Source organism: Ipomoea nil, unplaced genomic scaffold (genome assembly GCF_001879475.1).
Source record: "Ipomoea nil cultivar Tokyo-kokei standard unplaced genomic scaffold, Asagao_1.1 scaffold2975, whole genome shotgun sequence".
Classification (NCBI taxonomy): domain Eukaryota; kingdom Viridiplantae; phylum Streptophyta; class Magnoliopsida; order Solanales; family Convolvulaceae; genus Ipomoea; species Ipomoea nil.
In genome coordinates, this window is record NW_017619403.1 from 2,281,155 (window position 1) to 2,298,484 (window position 17,330).

At 33.5% G+C, this 17,330-nt stretch overlaps 2 protein-coding genes across 3 annotated transcripts; both read left to right on the forward strand.

Annotated features, from left to right (window-relative positions):
• Positions 1-3,564, forward strand: LOC109163169. The gene is made up of 5 exons (XM_019311921.1): positions 1-542; positions 2,107-2,157; positions 2,760-2,822; positions 2,906-2,974; positions 3,053-3,564. Exons 1-5 carry the CDS (start codon positions 219-221, stop codon positions 3,170-3,172), a joined length of 627 nt encoding a protein of 208 aa, XP_019167466.1. The 5' UTR covers positions 1-218; the 3' UTR covers positions 3,173-3,564.
• A 9,246-nt stretch (positions 3,565-12,810) lies between these two features.
• LOC109163168 (probable receptor-like protein kinase At1g80640) lies at positions 12,811-16,359 on the forward strand. Of its 2 annotated transcripts, none has more exons than XM_019311919.1 (10): positions 12,811-13,187; positions 13,669-13,839; positions 13,983-14,233; positions 14,320-14,452; positions 14,530-14,593; positions 14,708-14,804; positions 14,913-15,015; positions 15,371-15,489; positions 15,740-15,829; positions 15,912-16,359. In XM_019311919.1, the coding sequence occupies exons 1-10, from the start codon at positions 13,013-13,015 to the stop codon at positions 16,056-16,058; spliced, it is 1,350 nt and encodes a 449-aa protein (XP_019167464.1). In that variant the 5' UTR covers positions 12,811-13,012; the 3' UTR covers positions 16,059-16,359. The 2 variants fall into 2 exon arrangements, with proteins under 2 accessions (XP_019167464.1, XP_019167465.1); XM_019311920.1 differs by having other exon boundaries at positions 13,678-13,839.
• Positions 16,360-17,330: the final 971 nt, after the last annotated feature.

Below are 17,330 nucleotides of genomic sequence, written 5' to 3' on the forward strand. Positions count from 1 at the left end.
GTGGAGATGACATTTATTACGAGAGTCAATTATATATTTTAATATTTATAACTCTCATTAAGATTTTCTTTGCCACCACCCCACCACTCCATACTTCTCTCATCTTCTGCTTTTTTCTCCTTCTCCCACACACCTTTTTGCTCCCCAACTCCTACGTGTTTCCTCTCTCTTCTCTCTCTCTCTCTCTCTCTCTATCTGTATCTCTGCAAACTGACGCCATGACTGAGGATGAGTGGGTGAAGGCGGCGATGCTCGACGATTCCATGGTGGTTGAGCTGCTGTTGGGGCTCAACCACCCCTCCGCCAGGCCCAACCCGGCGGCGGCTTTTCCGCTCGACTGGAGCGTGCGTCAGCGCCGTTCCAAGCCGGTAACCGTCAGGCCGAAGAAGGCGGCCACGAGGGATAGCCCTACCACGCCGCTGTCCTGGAGCGGCGCCACCTCCGTCAGCTGCGGCGGCGCTGTTGACGGTGGTCCTGAGGAGTCCAGCTATCCTAATCCGCCGCCGCCGTCGTCAAAGGCATCTGGCAAGGCGAGATCTAAGGTTCGTATATTCTATTCTCTCTCTCTCTTGCTCGCTGGAATTTAGCTTCTCGACGGCGGTGATTGAATGAGAGCCGGTGAGTGGTGGTTGTGGCGGCGGCTTTTCCGCCGACGAGAGAGGCTTTCCTTTTCTTCGTCATCCAAGTCGCGTGTCACTTTGTTTCCTTGCATGATGACAAAACTACCCCTCCGAATCTCTGATATTTCCAACGTGTCGTCCCTTGCAAGTTACCTAATACCCATCTCCTCCCCACCGTTTTCAGTTAAAAACTTCCCACAAAAGAATCATGTGCATGCCCCTGCCTATTTTCGTCATTTCCCAACAAATCCCCCAACCCGCACCCGCACCCGCTCCGGATTCCACTCTCGTTGACCAAAATGCCCTACCATAGTACCATATATAGATATATTTATTACTCGAATTTTCTTTTCTTCTTTTTTTTTTCTACATATAATCATTTATTTTTTTAAATACTCCTTATTCTTTATAAGGCAATATTTTTTTTATACTTTCTCAAATATCTCCCTCTACAAAATAGTTTTATATTTTCTTAAAGATTTTTAGTTCAAAAAGTCTAAGCCACCACGGAATTCGACTCTATGACTACTCATTTGTAATGATAATCAGGTTGTTTGGCAATAATAAGTATGTATTCCGAAATTGCCCTTATAGGGACAGAATGGTCATTTCATCAGCAAAAAGAAGAAAGTAGTTCCGTGAACTGACCAAGAAACTGTCTGCCCTCCCGTCTTTGTCGGGTTTGAAAGGCATTGGTTTAGGTTTAACGACAAGAAGGGGGTGTGGGTAGTCAACCCTGTAATTGTCCACGTCCGCAAGGGGCATTTTGGGCAAACGCACCAAAACGGTGACGTGTGAACGTGGCAAGTTTTTTGTTCTTCTGCGTTGAAGTTTGGTGTAGTGTGGTTAGTGGTTAAGCGCTTTTTCATAATTGTGGATAAAGTGGGAATTATCAGGTGAGGTGGCACCCTGTGCAGCCGCACAATTCAATCCACCCATGTCTTTATTATACCATAACACACTTTACCTTAATCTTTACGTATATTAATTAACTGTTTCAAAAATACTATGGGTTTATTTAGTTTATAGGTTTACACATAAGTAATTAAAATAAAAAATTATAGTTTTTTGGAAAAGTTTTTTATTGTTTCAAGTGGTTATAGGTTCGAATTCTTGTGAGATTTAGATTCTTTATACTGAAAATAACTATTAGTGGATTCTGTTTCTCCATTTATTTTAGTGAATGTTTGTTTACCATTGCCTTTCTAAAACTGTCTTTGACATTTGTGAAATAGGATTAAGATGTTTGTCCTAACATGCTCTAATGTCTGTCACAAATGAACATATTACCTCATTTTGTATCTATCCAAATATCAAAAAGGCAATATAAGTCCATTTGGAAGTAGAATATTTTTTTATGCTTCATAAAGAGCTATTCTTTGCATCCTTTTCTCCTCTGTTTACTAGACGATAACTTTCGAGGCTGAAGTATTGGCATACTAATCTACAGGTTTTAATTGATGCTATCTTTGTCTTTGTCTTTCAGCTAAATGAGACAAAGGAAAAAAGCACTACCAAGAGGTCAAGAAGGAAAAAGGTAACCCTTCTGTTTTATCTGTCTTACTTACTATTTATTGGTTAAATCAACACGTTCTTCTTTGTTTATTTTCTTTAGTATTCTTTAATTATTTTTAAATTTGATTTTTTTTTTTTTTTGTGTTTAATAGTACTTTTAGTGTAGTTTCTAAATATATAAATTTTATATACTAATACTAAACTTAATATTATTAAAAATTGGATTAAAAATAACTTTAGTCAAGTCTCGTTAACTGAACCAGATACATAAAATGGGACAGAGTGAGTAATTCATATATTTCTTACTTTTGTTTAATACATCATGACCATACACGGTTTTGTTTCTGGTCAGCTGTTCCATTCTTAGAGGTGCGAGTATTAGTCATTGCTTTTTACTATGGAAACCCTGAGTTACACCCAAAAAGAAAACATTGTTTCTTTTTTGGGACAAGCTCCTTTTCTTGATTGTCAGAGACATTATTAAACTATTCTACATTGAAGGACTCATCCTTAATTTCCTCAACTTTAATGTCTATTGCTGATGCCATTAAGCAAAAGTAGTTAACAAACAGCAGCTTAGTATCACTTTTCTTATTCCTTATTATCCTCACTGGTGATAATCAGACATTGGCTGAACTCAAAGAAGATGAGGCTATGCTACTAAGGGAAAGAAGGCTGCTAAAGAAGGTAACCTTCAATTCTTATGTGCGTAATTAATAGCCACGGGAATTTATGAGTTTATGTTCCTGATAGTTGCATCCTCTACACAGGAACTAGCAATGTTACGTGCCAATTTGGATAAACAAAGGGCCACTAACGAAAATCTGAAGAGAATGAAGGTAAAACAAGTTTTAGTTCATTCTTTATTTTTGTTCTTTTTTTTTTTCTTAATTCTAATCCTGAAGTTCTTTTTCCAGCTTGATTTGCAATCTCAGCCGGGAAGCGAAAGAGATCTCGAGATCGGGATTGCCCTTCCGGATCTAAATCTTCCACTCGAGGCGGAAGGGGTGAATGAGGTTGAGTGTGGAACGAGTTAGAATTAAGTCCCAGCAGCATTTATAGCCTAATAAGCTCTAATTTTTGTTGTTGCAACTTGTAATTAAATACCTGTCCTGACCACTTTCCAGTTTCCACTCAAAACAACATGGTTAGTGAAGAAGGTAGTGAGGGTAGAGTTAGGATCATGAAGGAATTATAGTGATGATGATAGGTTAGAGATCCTAGCTGCTTATTAGATGCAGTCACATTCTTTTATCAACAGGTTTCTGCAATGTCCAATTCTTTGGGGCAAACCCTCATTGCTTCTATTACTTTTTTTTTTTTTGACAAAATTTTCACAGATGGGATGTAATGTTTATATAGGAAATGAGATTGGTTTGGACCTTTTGGTATATTTTTGAGAAAATATTTTGATCATCTTCCTTCTTTATAGCTTTCATTTCATGTTTACTTATTATAGCAACTCAAATTTCTTGACATCATATGGCTCTGCTCATATGGTAACAATTATTGGTTTGGCTCTTACATTATTTTGGAGTTATACATTATGTTAAAATTATTATATTTTAGTTTTGTGATTATGAACTTTATAATATGATGATTAATTGGGTATTTTTGGCATGAAAAATTAAAATATAATAATTTAACATGATGTATAACTTCACAATCATAAAAAATACATATATAATTCAATGATATAGCTTGCATGGACTCTTATTTTAATTTGATTATCAATTATTTTAATAAATGCATTGTCAACCAACACTTTGGAAAAAAAAAAGAAGGAAAAATTGCACTTTCATCTAAGTTATATAGAGAAATTGTAGGATTCATCCTTGTTGACCGTTTTCAGTTCTAGTTCCTAAGCTATAATCATGGTTGAAAAAATCACTAAGAGCCCATGTATTTTTTATTTGCTTTTTTTAAGATTTCATATTACAAACTATTTAATACTTTAATAATTAATATTAAAATATCAATTGATGCCTAGACGAGATTTTTGTAACACTGGCTATAATTGACATTTCAAATTTCGTCTTTTTTTCTAATAAAACGTTAGGGACGAATTTTGCAAATCAGTTATAACTTAAGTATGAGAAGTGAGCATAATATATTAAAAAAGGACAATTTATAACATCAGTTATAACTTATTGATGAAAAGTGCTCACGACTAACAAAGACGAAACTTATAATTATCATGTAACTTATAGATAAAAAGTGTAATTTTTTTTTTAAAAAATTAACTAACAAAATATTGCTCTTTGTGCTTCAGTAGGTTGAGAAAGTAGTTATGAACAGATACTACATTCTTCCAAAAGGTTGAACCCTAACCCTAAGGGCCCCCACACCCCGGCCCGATAGAGCATTTAGGAGATACTACATTGTAATAAAGTCAATAGCATTCAAAACAAAATATTGCTCGAGCCACGTGCCCACGTTGACTTAGTCAAGCACCACAAGTTTCAGCCCATCTTGAAAACTAAATGGGACCCATTTGAAATGCAGCCCAACCCAATTCCTCTTGAGCCCATTAAGCCACACATGTATAAGCCCATTAACCTACAAATTCTCGTTGTATCGCGTATCAGTATCCTCCATTGTTTCTATCCACAAAACTCGGCGCAAATAACACTAACGCATGTGGAAGATGAAGATATATTATCAATTTGTCCGAGACAAGATTATTATTGGGTAGTTTCTTGTTGGTATATTTCAAGAATAATAATCCCATGAAAAGATTATTATTATATGAAAAGGCAAATAATTGGGAAGGAAATGGTGGATGATTCGGTTAGAGGTTAGCACGAGTTTGAACGAATTGTTTGTTTCCTTGAAACCTTATTTGTTGACTCCCACAAGTGCTAAGAGTGTTGTAGCCTAGGTTTCCCAGGATAAAATGCTACGGTTCAACGTTTGAGCACCCAAACTTTGAACCCAGCGAACTAGAGCAAAGCTTAGAACACAATAGGCTAAGAGATGAGTAGAAGCAGAAATTTTGGAGCTGGAAAACAATTGTTTTTTTCCTTGTTTCCTTGTAAAATTTCGGCTGCTACTACTACTTCTTATATAGGAGAAGATGGTGTAAATAACATTTACTTAGGCATTCAAACTCATGTTCAAACCTTCAAAACTGACCATTGAATATGAGGATTAATTCTGAAATTAGTTCCGTAATAGATGATCTATTGTATAAATAGTGGGGCAAATCCTCTTCCCAAACCAATGTGGGACAAAAGCTTTACTTTTTCCCTTAATTTTTCCAACTCAAATGGGTCTACTTTGAGAATTAATATTTCATTCAATTGAAACATGTATTCCATCTCAACTAAAAGCCTAAGCTGATAGTTGGATTGCACATTAATGGCTATGTGCTCACACATTCACCCATTATCCGTTTTGAGCGTACAATATATCAATCTTTTCGTCTCACTACGAAGAACCCGAATCCACTTCAACCCGATCCAAATCTGTTGGGTTGGGGCTTCCCTCCTATTGTGGTAAATAGCTCATTTTGGACCAAGCCTGTTCCACTGCAATATTTGTTAGCTTGATGGAAAAGTTTGCTGACAATTATTTGGGTTGGAGAATGGGTTATTGGGTAGAAGTTAAAGAGTGGATGTTGGGATGAAGTTGTTGGGCAGAAGTTTGCTTGGGATGAACTTGGGAAGAGATTTCCTAAGGGAACTTGGGAAGAGGTTTCCTAAGGTTTATGGGAAGAGGTTTCCTAAGGATTATGGGAAGAGGTTTCCTAAGGTTTATGGGAGGAAGTTGAGGAATTAATTAACTTTCTTTATTTCCAAGGTGGCTGCCTGCATCTATAAAAGGAGGGAAAATTCATTGTTTCCCCACCACTACACCAGACACTTCTACATACTACACATATTCCATTTTATATTTTTCGGCAGAAGCAGTAGGCCAAAAAAGAAAGAAAAATTCAGTTTTCTTTCTTTCTCTTTGCACGGCCGTATGCAGCAGTTGAAGGAGCAACATCTATTTCTTCTTCTTTTTGTGCTACTTTGTCGTGGGTTTGCCTAGCTTCTTTGGTGGCACGGCGGTGGCGTGTGTCGGCAGGTTTTGTCGCACGTTTGATGGATTTGTCGTGAGGTTTGCCGAAGATCTTTGGGGTACTTTTCTTCATCAAATATTTGTAGAGGTCAGTGTTTGTTCCAGGCATCATCGTTTTGGGTAAGCTCGTAATATTTGTATTCTATTCACCTTGTTCGTGGTGGTTGAATATTTTGAGTACGAGTTGGTATCCCTTTTTAGGCCTGTGAACGTGATATATTGTATTTGGCCTAGTTGTTGTATTTGATGATTTTTAGGGTGTTTGGCTCAGGTGGTAGCCAGCAACTTTGTACCCAAGATTTTTTATAGTGGAATATTGTGTTGGTGGTGGTCCGTGATTTTTTCCCGTGGTTTTGGGGTTTTCCACGTAAATCTTGTGTCCCTTGTGTCTGTTATTTATTTTGGCTATTTTGCACCATCTCGTATTTGCGCTCTTGTCGGTCTTGTGATTTTATTTGTCACAGGTGGTGGGATTTTTCCCAACAAAATCGAAGGTGGACCCCACTGATATTTGTACCACAAAATAGCTACTTAAAATGTCATTTTATGCTAATTTATGCTATTTTTTCCAACAATCACATCTAATTATCTGTAGGTACATTTTATTTCCACCAAAGATCAATTGCACACATATTTACTAGAACTTTAATGTGGTTTCAACATTCATTCGATCTTATGAGACAAGTTTCAAGTTTTCCTACCTCAACCCAATACATGAGGGGAAATATTAGGACTACCGCAAAGTAGAGTAGAAAATACTTTGCATACATTGTAGCTGGTTTCTGGGTAAAGGACATAATCATTTTATTTTGATAAAAGAAGATTACAATATGATGGCCACAATAGGTGCCAAAGCATCTTACATTGACCTAGAGAAAAAAAATTAAATATTTTCTAACAAAACTATAGTAATCAAAGTCTAAACAAGACTATTGGCTCGAATACAAATTAAAAACAATGTAGTGTAAGCATAGAAAACTAACCTCCAACCAACATGAATGTTAAATTATACAGTGTACCATTGATAAATATTAATTTTTAGGTAATAAATTAAAAATGAATATTCAATATACTAAAAATAAACTTAAAAATGAATATATAGATATTAAAAATGAATATTCAATATACTAAAAGTAAACTTTCAATATACTAAAAATGAACTGATATGTTGACAGAAGATATAGGGATAAGAGAAGCATTGAAGTGGTTGAAGACACCTGGAGTTTATGTAGTATATCATGTTGAATCTGATGCCCTTTTAGTAATTTAGGTCGGGGATAAGGGAAGCATTGAAGTAGTTGAAGATACTTGGAGTTTATGTAATTTATGTTGAATCCGATGCCCTTTTAATAATTCAAGGCCTGAGGAATTTTACTTGTTATTCCTCTTTTGATCTTATTCTCGAAGATATTAAGAAATTAGCTAGTGAATTTTTAAATGTTAGCTTTATATTTGCTAAGCAATCCGCAAACATGACAACTCATGTTGGTTAGAGAAGTTGTGTCCATTGCTGATAGTAGGGAATGGAAGTCCATCCCACCTAGTTTTCTTTTTATGTACTGGCTGCACATTTACATTAATGAAGTTGTTTGTTTTCAAAATATAATGAATATATATGTTAGTGGTTCATTTTGTAATGTAGGCTATATGGTCCACGGTATAATGATTCTACATGACTTGCATCGTTTCTAAAACAATGTAACAACAAGCATTTATGGTAGTCTCACACATAATAAACAAGTCTTGTATAAGACTATCTAAATTTTAATGTAGATATTCTTATTTAGGGGTGTAAACAAATCAAATACTTTAAATTTGATTTGTGATTCGAATTCGTATGTTGCGTTTTGAATTCGAATAAATCGAATACGAATACATATTTCGATTCAAATTTTTTTTTCGAATACGAATCAGAGTATATTCGATTTGACTAGTATTCGAATATATATATATATATATATATATATATATATATATATATAATAAAGTTACGCATTTCGAATTCGAATATTCGAGTCGAATAATGTAGTTATATATATTAAAGAGCATTTTTTTTAAGTACTACTAACTCTGTTACAATATTTGATCTTGAATGAATCACTAATTACTAATTTTAGTTGAATATTGTGATCTTTTATGATTTGTGTCGAAGCTCATGTATTAAATTTAGTCTTTTCAATAATTGTTGCATATTTTAGTACTTTACAGTGTACGTTTTTGCCTTCTAGTGCACATTGTTTCTCCTTCCAGTAAACATTGTTGTGGCTCGCATGTGACGATTTTTTTTTTTTTTAAAAGATGAGTTGATGAATGGCTGAGATGCACCCACATGTTTCAAGGGTCAATAGGTCATTTGCACACAATAATGCAATTAGGCCGTTGAACCTAAAAAAAAAAAAAAAAAAAAAACAAACAATAATTGGGTCCCTAAACTAACAAATTTCATGCAATTAGTCTATTACAAGTTTTGCAGGTTAGTAGGAGGTCATCCCTAATTCATTTTTTTAATTGTTATTTAAAAATAATTATTAAAAAAAAAAAAAAAAAAAAAAGAACCACGTCTCTGCCATTCTTCGTCTCCGGCCATGGAGACAAAGAGACTCTTCGTTTCCGTGGCCGGAGACGAAGAAACCTTCTTCGTCTCTGGCCGAAGACGTGTTTCTTTTTCTTTCTTTTTTTTTTTTTGTTTTTTTTTAAATGTTAAATAATTATTTTTAAATAATAATTCTTTAAAAAATATTTTAAATTTAGGATGACCTGCTAGTCTACTACTAACTTGCAAAACCTGTAAATTGGACTAATTGAATGAAATTAGTTAGTTTAGGGACCCAATTATTGTTTTCAGTGGCCTAAATGTATTATTGTGTGCAGTTTGATAGCCTATTTGACCCTTATTCCCTCTATATGTGTGTGTGTGATATTAAAAACTTTAAAGAATCAAGTTAGGCATTTCGAATTTGAATATTCGAGTAGAATCAAATAAGAATAAAATTTGAAATTCAAATATTTAACGAATAAGAATAGTCCTTAATATAGTCAAATTCAAATCAAATAGTAAGATATTTGACTCGACTCGATTCGTTTAAACTTCTACTCGCATTTTCAACTTTATGGGTCACATTCTTTAACGTTGCAAAAGTTATAAGTAATATGATTTTTTTTTTTTTTTTCAAGAGAAGCTGGTTGGGGGTCATATATCATGGAGTTTGACTTCACAAAACAAAACAAAAATATTTTTAATTTCTCATTTGAAGAGTGTAGTTTGTTTAATTGACATTGACAAGTATAGAAATGCTTTATATAAGTTACTTTGTTATTGTCAAAAAAGTATAAGATTCTATATTGTTATGGGTATATGTTAAATAATAACTTTACAAAATAATATATGAAAGATGAAGTATGATTAGATAGTAAGAAATAAGAATAAAGTATAAAAGTAATGTGGTTAGAAATAAAGATTTGAAATGCCCCAACTCCGTAGGTCCACGATGATGTACATCAAATATACAAAAATTGACAGCACCAACGAACCCAATGTGTACAACATTCTCCCCAACACAAACCAACAACACCAAATGTACAACTCTTTTATCATTAATTATTTTCTTTAGTAAATTTTAATTATTTTTAAATTTGTTTGTTTGTTTTTCTTTTTTTTTCTTTTTGTTTTGTTTTGTATTTAATAGTACTTTTAATGTAGTTTCTAAATATATAAATTTTATATACGGATACAAACTTAATATTATAAAAAATTAAATTAAAAATAAAATCAATCAAACCTTATTAACCGAACCAGACAAACAAAATGAAATAAATGAAGTATTATTTATACCAAGTTTTAAATCAAATTTTATACCATTTGACATAAATCATTCTAATCAATTCACGTTGAAATATATAAATGTGTATATGTAAATATTTATAAATAGTACGGAGTATGCTTGTTTCTTATTAACAAATACATTTTAAAATTATTTTTAAGCTAAACAAACAAAATGTATGGTGTAATTTTGGAATAAAGATCAAATAGGCCCCTTAATTGCACACCAAATTGCAATTAGGCTATCAAACTCAAAAATAATGTAATTGAGTCCCTGAATAATACAAAATCATACAATTAAACCAAAAATGACCTATTTTACAAATAGCGGTTACCGATTTTAAAAATAATTTTAAATATAATTACTAAAAAAAAAAAAAACTAAACTACTGTCTTCACCTCCTTGGCCATGGAGACGATGGTCTCATCGTCTCCATGGCTGGAGATGAAAGAACCTTCGTCTCCGGCCATGGAGACGAAGCCCCCGCTTTAGTTTTTTTTTTTTTTTTTTTTTTAATTTAAATTTATGTAATTATTTTATTTAAAATTATTTAAAAAATCATTTTTGAAATCGGTAACGTCTCTTTCAAGTAAATAAGTCATTTTGGATTTAATTACATGATTTTGTGTTGTTTATGGGTCCAATTGCATTATTTTTAAATTTGATGTCCTAATTGCAATTTGATGTGCAATTGAGTGGCCTATTTGACTCCATTCCTGTAATTTTTATCAAAATTCAAAAAAAGAGTCAAATAAGCTCATAAATTATTTTTAAAAGGTCAATTACACCATTGAACTACATAAATCCATATTAGTCCTAAAATTCTTTTAAAAAAACAATTAAAACATTTTTATTTGTAAATTACCTTCAATTTCATGTTATATTGATGTGACTTCCCTTTGTAATTTTCTTTGTATAAATGATGCCACACTAATATAATGTTTTAAAAAAAAAAAAAACAATTCTACGTAACATTCATGTATACAAAGAAAATTAGCATGTAAAAGTCACTTCAACATGACCTGTAATAACTGAGTAATTTACATATAAAAATATTTTAATTTTACTTTTTAAAAGAGTTCAAAAACTAGAACGAAAGTTTTTTGTAGCACAAAAATACAATAAATTTTTTTTTTCAATAATTCAAGATCTTATTTTATCATTCATTGACGCTTCATAAAAGATGTAGGGCTTATTTGATAAATGACGAATTGGTCAAAATATTGACGAATTCGTTATTTTTGACGTTTTGACCATGTTAAAACGTTAAAATTTTTGTTTGGTAATTGAGCGGTTTGGAGTAACAGTTTACTCCAAACTATGAAATTTCAAACGCTATTATATATAATCCGTGAATTGAACCAATAATTGCTAACTGCTATTTGTCAAATAAGAGCGTAGTATACTAGAGGCAGCCAGCTAGAAATGAAGAAATTTTTCAAAAAAAAAAAAAAAAAAAAAAGAACACTAGAAATGAAGGAAGTGTGGGATACGATACTGTCACAATCTAGTTGAGAAGAGAAGAGGGGGAAGGGAAGGGCATGACTGTAATTCTGGAAAAGCTGGGAGTGTTCATTACCTTTTGATAAGTACCACATGATTACTGTGCCCTTTCCCTTTCTTTTTGCTTTCCCACTAAAGCAAAACCAACTTTTGCTTTTCCACAACCCCCACCCCAACAAAATTACACTATTATTGCTTCTACTAATTTCATATTTATCCCCTAATCAATAATACCAAAAAAAAAAAAAAAACATTTTTCTCATCAACATGTTTGCATGAGCCAAAGTACACCTCACCTTCTAAACTTTGATCTAAAATAATATTCAAATTACTTTGATCTAAAATAATATTCAGATTATATATTTACAAGTAACATATTGGGAATGTTTGGTAAATAGTTTTAGCGGATTAAGTTAGTAGGTTTGAATAGTTGATGATAGAAAAGTGTTTGGTAAATTAGTTGTCAAATGATAGCTGATTACATGCAAAATAACTCTTTCAAAAAATTTATCGAAAAAGCTACTTTGAGCAGCTTTTTGAATTATAACATTTTAGAGCAATAAGCTGTTAGAAAAAGCTAATTAATCAAACACTTAGATTGTCTATTTAACCAAGTCAAACAGTTAATAGTAGTCAAATAAGTCAGAATGAGCTAATAAGCTAACTATGTTGCCAAACATGATCAATATGAGTGTTTGACTAATTAGTTTTTTGTAACAACTTATTGTTCCAAAATACTAAAATTTAGTTTTTTTTTTTTTTTTTGAGAAAGTCATTTTTTATGTAATCAGCTATCAGCTAATAGCTAATTTACCAAACACTTTTCTACAATAAGCTAATACTATAGCTATTTACCAAAAACTCCCATATATATATATATATATATATATATATATATATTTACCAAACTGAGTTTATAACTTATTTGTAATTTTAAATAAACTATAAATTCTAAAATAACATCCACCAAACATGGTCATAATCAAATTGACATTTAATTTATTAAAATTTTTACAATATCGATTATTATTATATTTGAATCAGTACAATTATGTATGTTCACATACAGCCAATACCATAGAAGTTCCCTTTAATTTATTAACTAAGAAAAGAGATTTTAAATTTGAATCTAAATTTCAAATGGTATAAATGTAGGTGAAAAGGTTAAAAAAAATAATAATAATTATACTAAAAATTTTTACTACTTCACCCTACCATTCTTGTCCTTTTCTAAAAATAAAACTTGGAAAAATAATAATAAATGAATGCCTTTCTTAAAACAAAACTGAAAGCTGAGATGCAAAGAGACACTCACTCAGATACACTTATCTACCTGGCCACGCCTACATTTCATCTTTAAAGAATCTTTAAGAACCCCATGAATTAACAATTTTCTCAGATTATTTCAGTTTTTTTTTTCAGAACAATCACTAGTCCCAAATCCGGAACCTCCCAATTTCTCTTCTTTGTCTCTTGTGAGCCTTGAAGATGTTGAAGCTTCTGATCCTGTTTGTTGTAGTAATGGCTGCGGTTTTTAGCTCTCCATTGTCTTCTTCAACTCCTGTAGATGTGAGGCCAGAGCCTCCTGTTTCAGACCCAGTTCTCCCCACTGAGAAAGAACCAATCTTTCAGGCTTCTTCAAGCTCAGGCGCCCACTCCCCAGGTAATTTCACAATGCTTGATGTGTATTGAGTGATGGGTTGTGGAGCTTTTCTTTGTTTCTCATCATTACCATGGATTGTTCATCTAATTTTGTGAGGGAGAAGCTTTTGGCCCTAAAGGAGACTAGGAGAGGCAGTTCCTGGTATACTGAGATTATGTATAATTGTTTTGATGTTTGAATCCTTACTTTATTCAAATTTCTGGGAAAAAAGTACTGTTCTTCAGATGAACATTGCAGGGCCATTATGACTTCTGAGTTGGCTCTTTGCTGCAGATATATTATGATGGTTTCTTTTCTATTACTGTGTTTTCTTTTTGAGCCAAATGGCATACATTTACCTTCCTTGATGGGATCTCTTTTGGGAAGGGATGGGTTGAGTGCTGGAAAAAGGCTGTGTTGATTGGCTTCTTAAGGTCAATTATTGATTTTGTTTTTCCCTGCTAAATTATGGTTTTCCAAAGCTTTTTTTCCTTGATAATAGGGGCTACAGATGTCAGAGCAGTTCAGCATCAAAACTTAAACAAGAAAATTCTCATTGCTCTTATTGTTGCCTCTACCCTTCTTGGTGGAATTCTGCTGTTGTTATCTGGCTTATGGGTTTACAGGTTGAGTAAACTCAAGAAATCCAATGAAAAATGCCAGCAGAATGCAGGTATCTATGTTTATAAAGTTATATTTCAATTCCCCCCAATTATATTTCAACTATGAATAAGAAGTCTAGGGTTTAGTTCTTCCTTTTACTTTTCCCTTTATCATTTCCACACCATTATTGGAGTGTAAAATGTTTGTTTGTAGATGGTGCCAAGGGACTTTCATGTTGTCCAGTTAAGGATAAATCGACACCCTTTAAAGCCTCTGGGCGAAAGGGCTTAGTTGCTGTTCTGGAATATCCATCATTACTAGCTGCTACTAGCAATTTTATGGAGGAAAATGTTTTGGGGGAAGGGAGATTAGGGCGTGTCTATAAAGCAAAATTTGATAATGACTTGGAGGCAGCGGTTAAGAGGCTTTGTGGCGGTAGACAGGAGGTTAATAAAGAATTCGAGGTACCACTGACCTGGGATATAGATAGATATATACGCTAATCTACTATTTCTGAATGTATAGCTAAACCATCGATTTGGAATTGCAGAACGAGGTTGACTTGTTGAGTAAAATTCAGCATCAAAATATAGTTTCCCTCTTAGGGTACTCCATTCATGGTGATATGCGTTTCTTGGTGTACGAAATGATGCAGAACAGTTCTTTGGAATTTCAGTTGCATGGTATGCATTCTTCTTTATATTCAAAACGGGATAGTGTAATGATAAGATATTTCTAACTTCATTTTCGCTAAATTTAGGACCTTCTCGTGGATCAACTTTAAGTTGGCCTCTCCGAATGAAAATTGCTTTGGATATTGCAAGGTAGACTTATAATTATAATTATGTTTTGCACTTTTGCCAGTTAACTTTGTTTGTTTTTGTCTTCGTTTCTACTGAAAATCGACGAGAAGACTAATAAACATTGATGTTGACCAGAGGATTAGAATACCTTCACGAGCGTTGCAACCCCCCTGTGATCCATAGGCATCTCAAATCGTCTAATATTCTTCTTGATTCCAGCTTCAACGCAAAGGTAATTGTGGAGGAAGACAGATAGATATCGTGTACTTTTTCTTTTTCAAAGTAAACTATATAATGTTTCTGTGCAGAATTCTTACTTCATTTAGCTTTTGTGATCTAGATTTCTGATTTTGGCCTTTCTGTAACTGGCGGAAACCTAAGCAAGAACATAACCAAGATTTCGGGATCACTGGGTTATCTTGCTCCAGAGTATCTCTTAGACGGTAAGTAGAGGTTTTATCCTTCTGGGGGTAGAGAGGTGGTGGGGGGGGGGGGGGTGACTTTGTGAAGCTTATCATGTTATCTTTCTCAAAAATGCTGTTATTTGTAAACCACAAGGGAATATATGTTTGGTTTGATGTTTTTCGTTATAAAGAAATGCCAATTTCTTTGTGTTGAATATTTAAAGGAACTGTATGTGGAAAATTTTGTTTATCACAAGTCGTCCAAATACTTGTTTCTTTCCGGAATGCTACGTATGTTAATGAAAAAAAGAATATATTTCCTTTTCTCCTTTTGCTTGCCTTAAAAACTAATGTGAAAGGTATTTCTATCTTGACCGGAGTTCTTTGCTTGCAGGTAAACTAACTGATAAGAGTGATGTGTATGGTTTTGGCATTATTCTTCTAGAGCTTTTGATGGGTAAAAGGCCAGTGGAGAAAGTGGGAGAAACTAAGTGCCAATCAATAGTTACATGGGTAAGGAAAATTAGATAAAATTAAGTGTAATCTATAACGAGTTAGATTAAAAGTCTCGTTCAGTGGTCAATGACCTTGTGGTCTAGTGGCGCCTCGCCTCAGTGGGGGCGATATTGACTCTTTGTGCTTCAGTAGGTTGAGAAAGTAGTTATGAACAAATACTGCATTGTAACAGAGTCAATAGTACTAAAAAAAAAAAGTCCCGTTTAGTGTGAGGTTATTAATGATACCGCCATTGTTCATCAAGCAGGCTATGCCCCAGCTTACGGACCGATCAAAGCTTCCGAATATTGTTGACCCTACGATCAGAAACACAATGGATGTTAAGCATTTATATCAGGTTTGTTTACCTTGAATCTTGAACCAGTCATTGCTTTATAAATTCATTTGTAATTTACATTAAACGGCTCGTTTTTGCATAGGTTGCGGCTGTAGCTGTGTTATGTGTGCAACCGGAGCCAAGCTATAGGCCATTGATAACTGATGTACTACACTCCTTCATTCCACTTGTACCAAATGAACTCGGGGGGTCGCTTAGGGTAGTGGATTCTACTCCCCATTGCTCATAGGAGTCATAGTTGTACCATACTTTGTATTCCCAAAAGGATTGAAAATCAATGGAAGATCTTGTGTTTCCTGTATTCTTGGTTACAGATCTCCCAAATGTGGTTTTTTGCTATGTGTTTAGAGTAGTGACACATGACAATGATATCTGTTGCTTTGTCTGTAAATTGCAAATTTTGAGAAAGAAAGTGTCCACTAATTCATTAGGCTTTTAAACCATCTGTATTTATTGAGAATGGGATTGTACTGGGGATTTTGCTTTATATCACAGCTTCTGGTATTTGTATATACAATTACTTTGAACTCCCCATTTTGAGATCTATCAGATTTGCTCCAACTTTCAGCTGAGTTATTCACTTCTCCAGATTTTGGGCTATTGTGAATTTGTGATCCTCACCCGACCCGTTGATGACTACTATTGGGCTTGTTTGGCAAACAACGGTTAGCAGTAGCGGATTGTATTAGTGATTAACAAATAGCGGATTGTGTTAGCGGGTTTGAGCAGCGGATTTTATCAGCGGTTATATAAAAAGATGTTTGGTAAAATTAGCTGTTTAGATTAGCGGTTAACATATAAAATGACCAAAAGGGTATACATATAATAATAATAATAATAACAATAATAATAATAATAATAATAATAATGGTATACATAATACATAATAATAATATAATAACATCATGTAATAAATTGAATAAATAATAATAATAATAATATAAAAATTGTATAAAAAAAAAGAAAAAGAAAAAAGAAGGCTGCTCCCCTTTTGATATATAAGTAGGGGCGTGTTGGGTCTGTTGTGTATTTTTTGGTGTTTTTTTTTTTTTACATTTCATTGTGGTGTGTTTCCCTTACACTGTTGGTGTATTCTAAAATTCCGCCGCAACTAAGGACATCGCCGCATTTGAACTTTTTCATATATATATATATATATATATATATATATATATATATAATTTTTTAATAATAATAATAATTTTTCGGGGAGGGGTATCTCCGTCCCCGTTCCCCGAAATTTTTTTATATCCACGTCCCCGTAAGGGCGAGGGACGAGGCATATTGTCATCCCTAGATGGTGTGAAACCAATCTTAAGGAAGAATAACATCATTGTCAGTCCGGGTATTTCTTAAGGAAGAATAACATCATTGTCAGTCCGGGTATTTCTTAAGGAAGAATAACATCATTGTCAGTCTGGGTATTTCCAAAGGTTTTCATTTGGAAGAATTAGTATTTATTTATGGTATGTGAAACTCTGCTGAATTGTTTCAGGTTTGG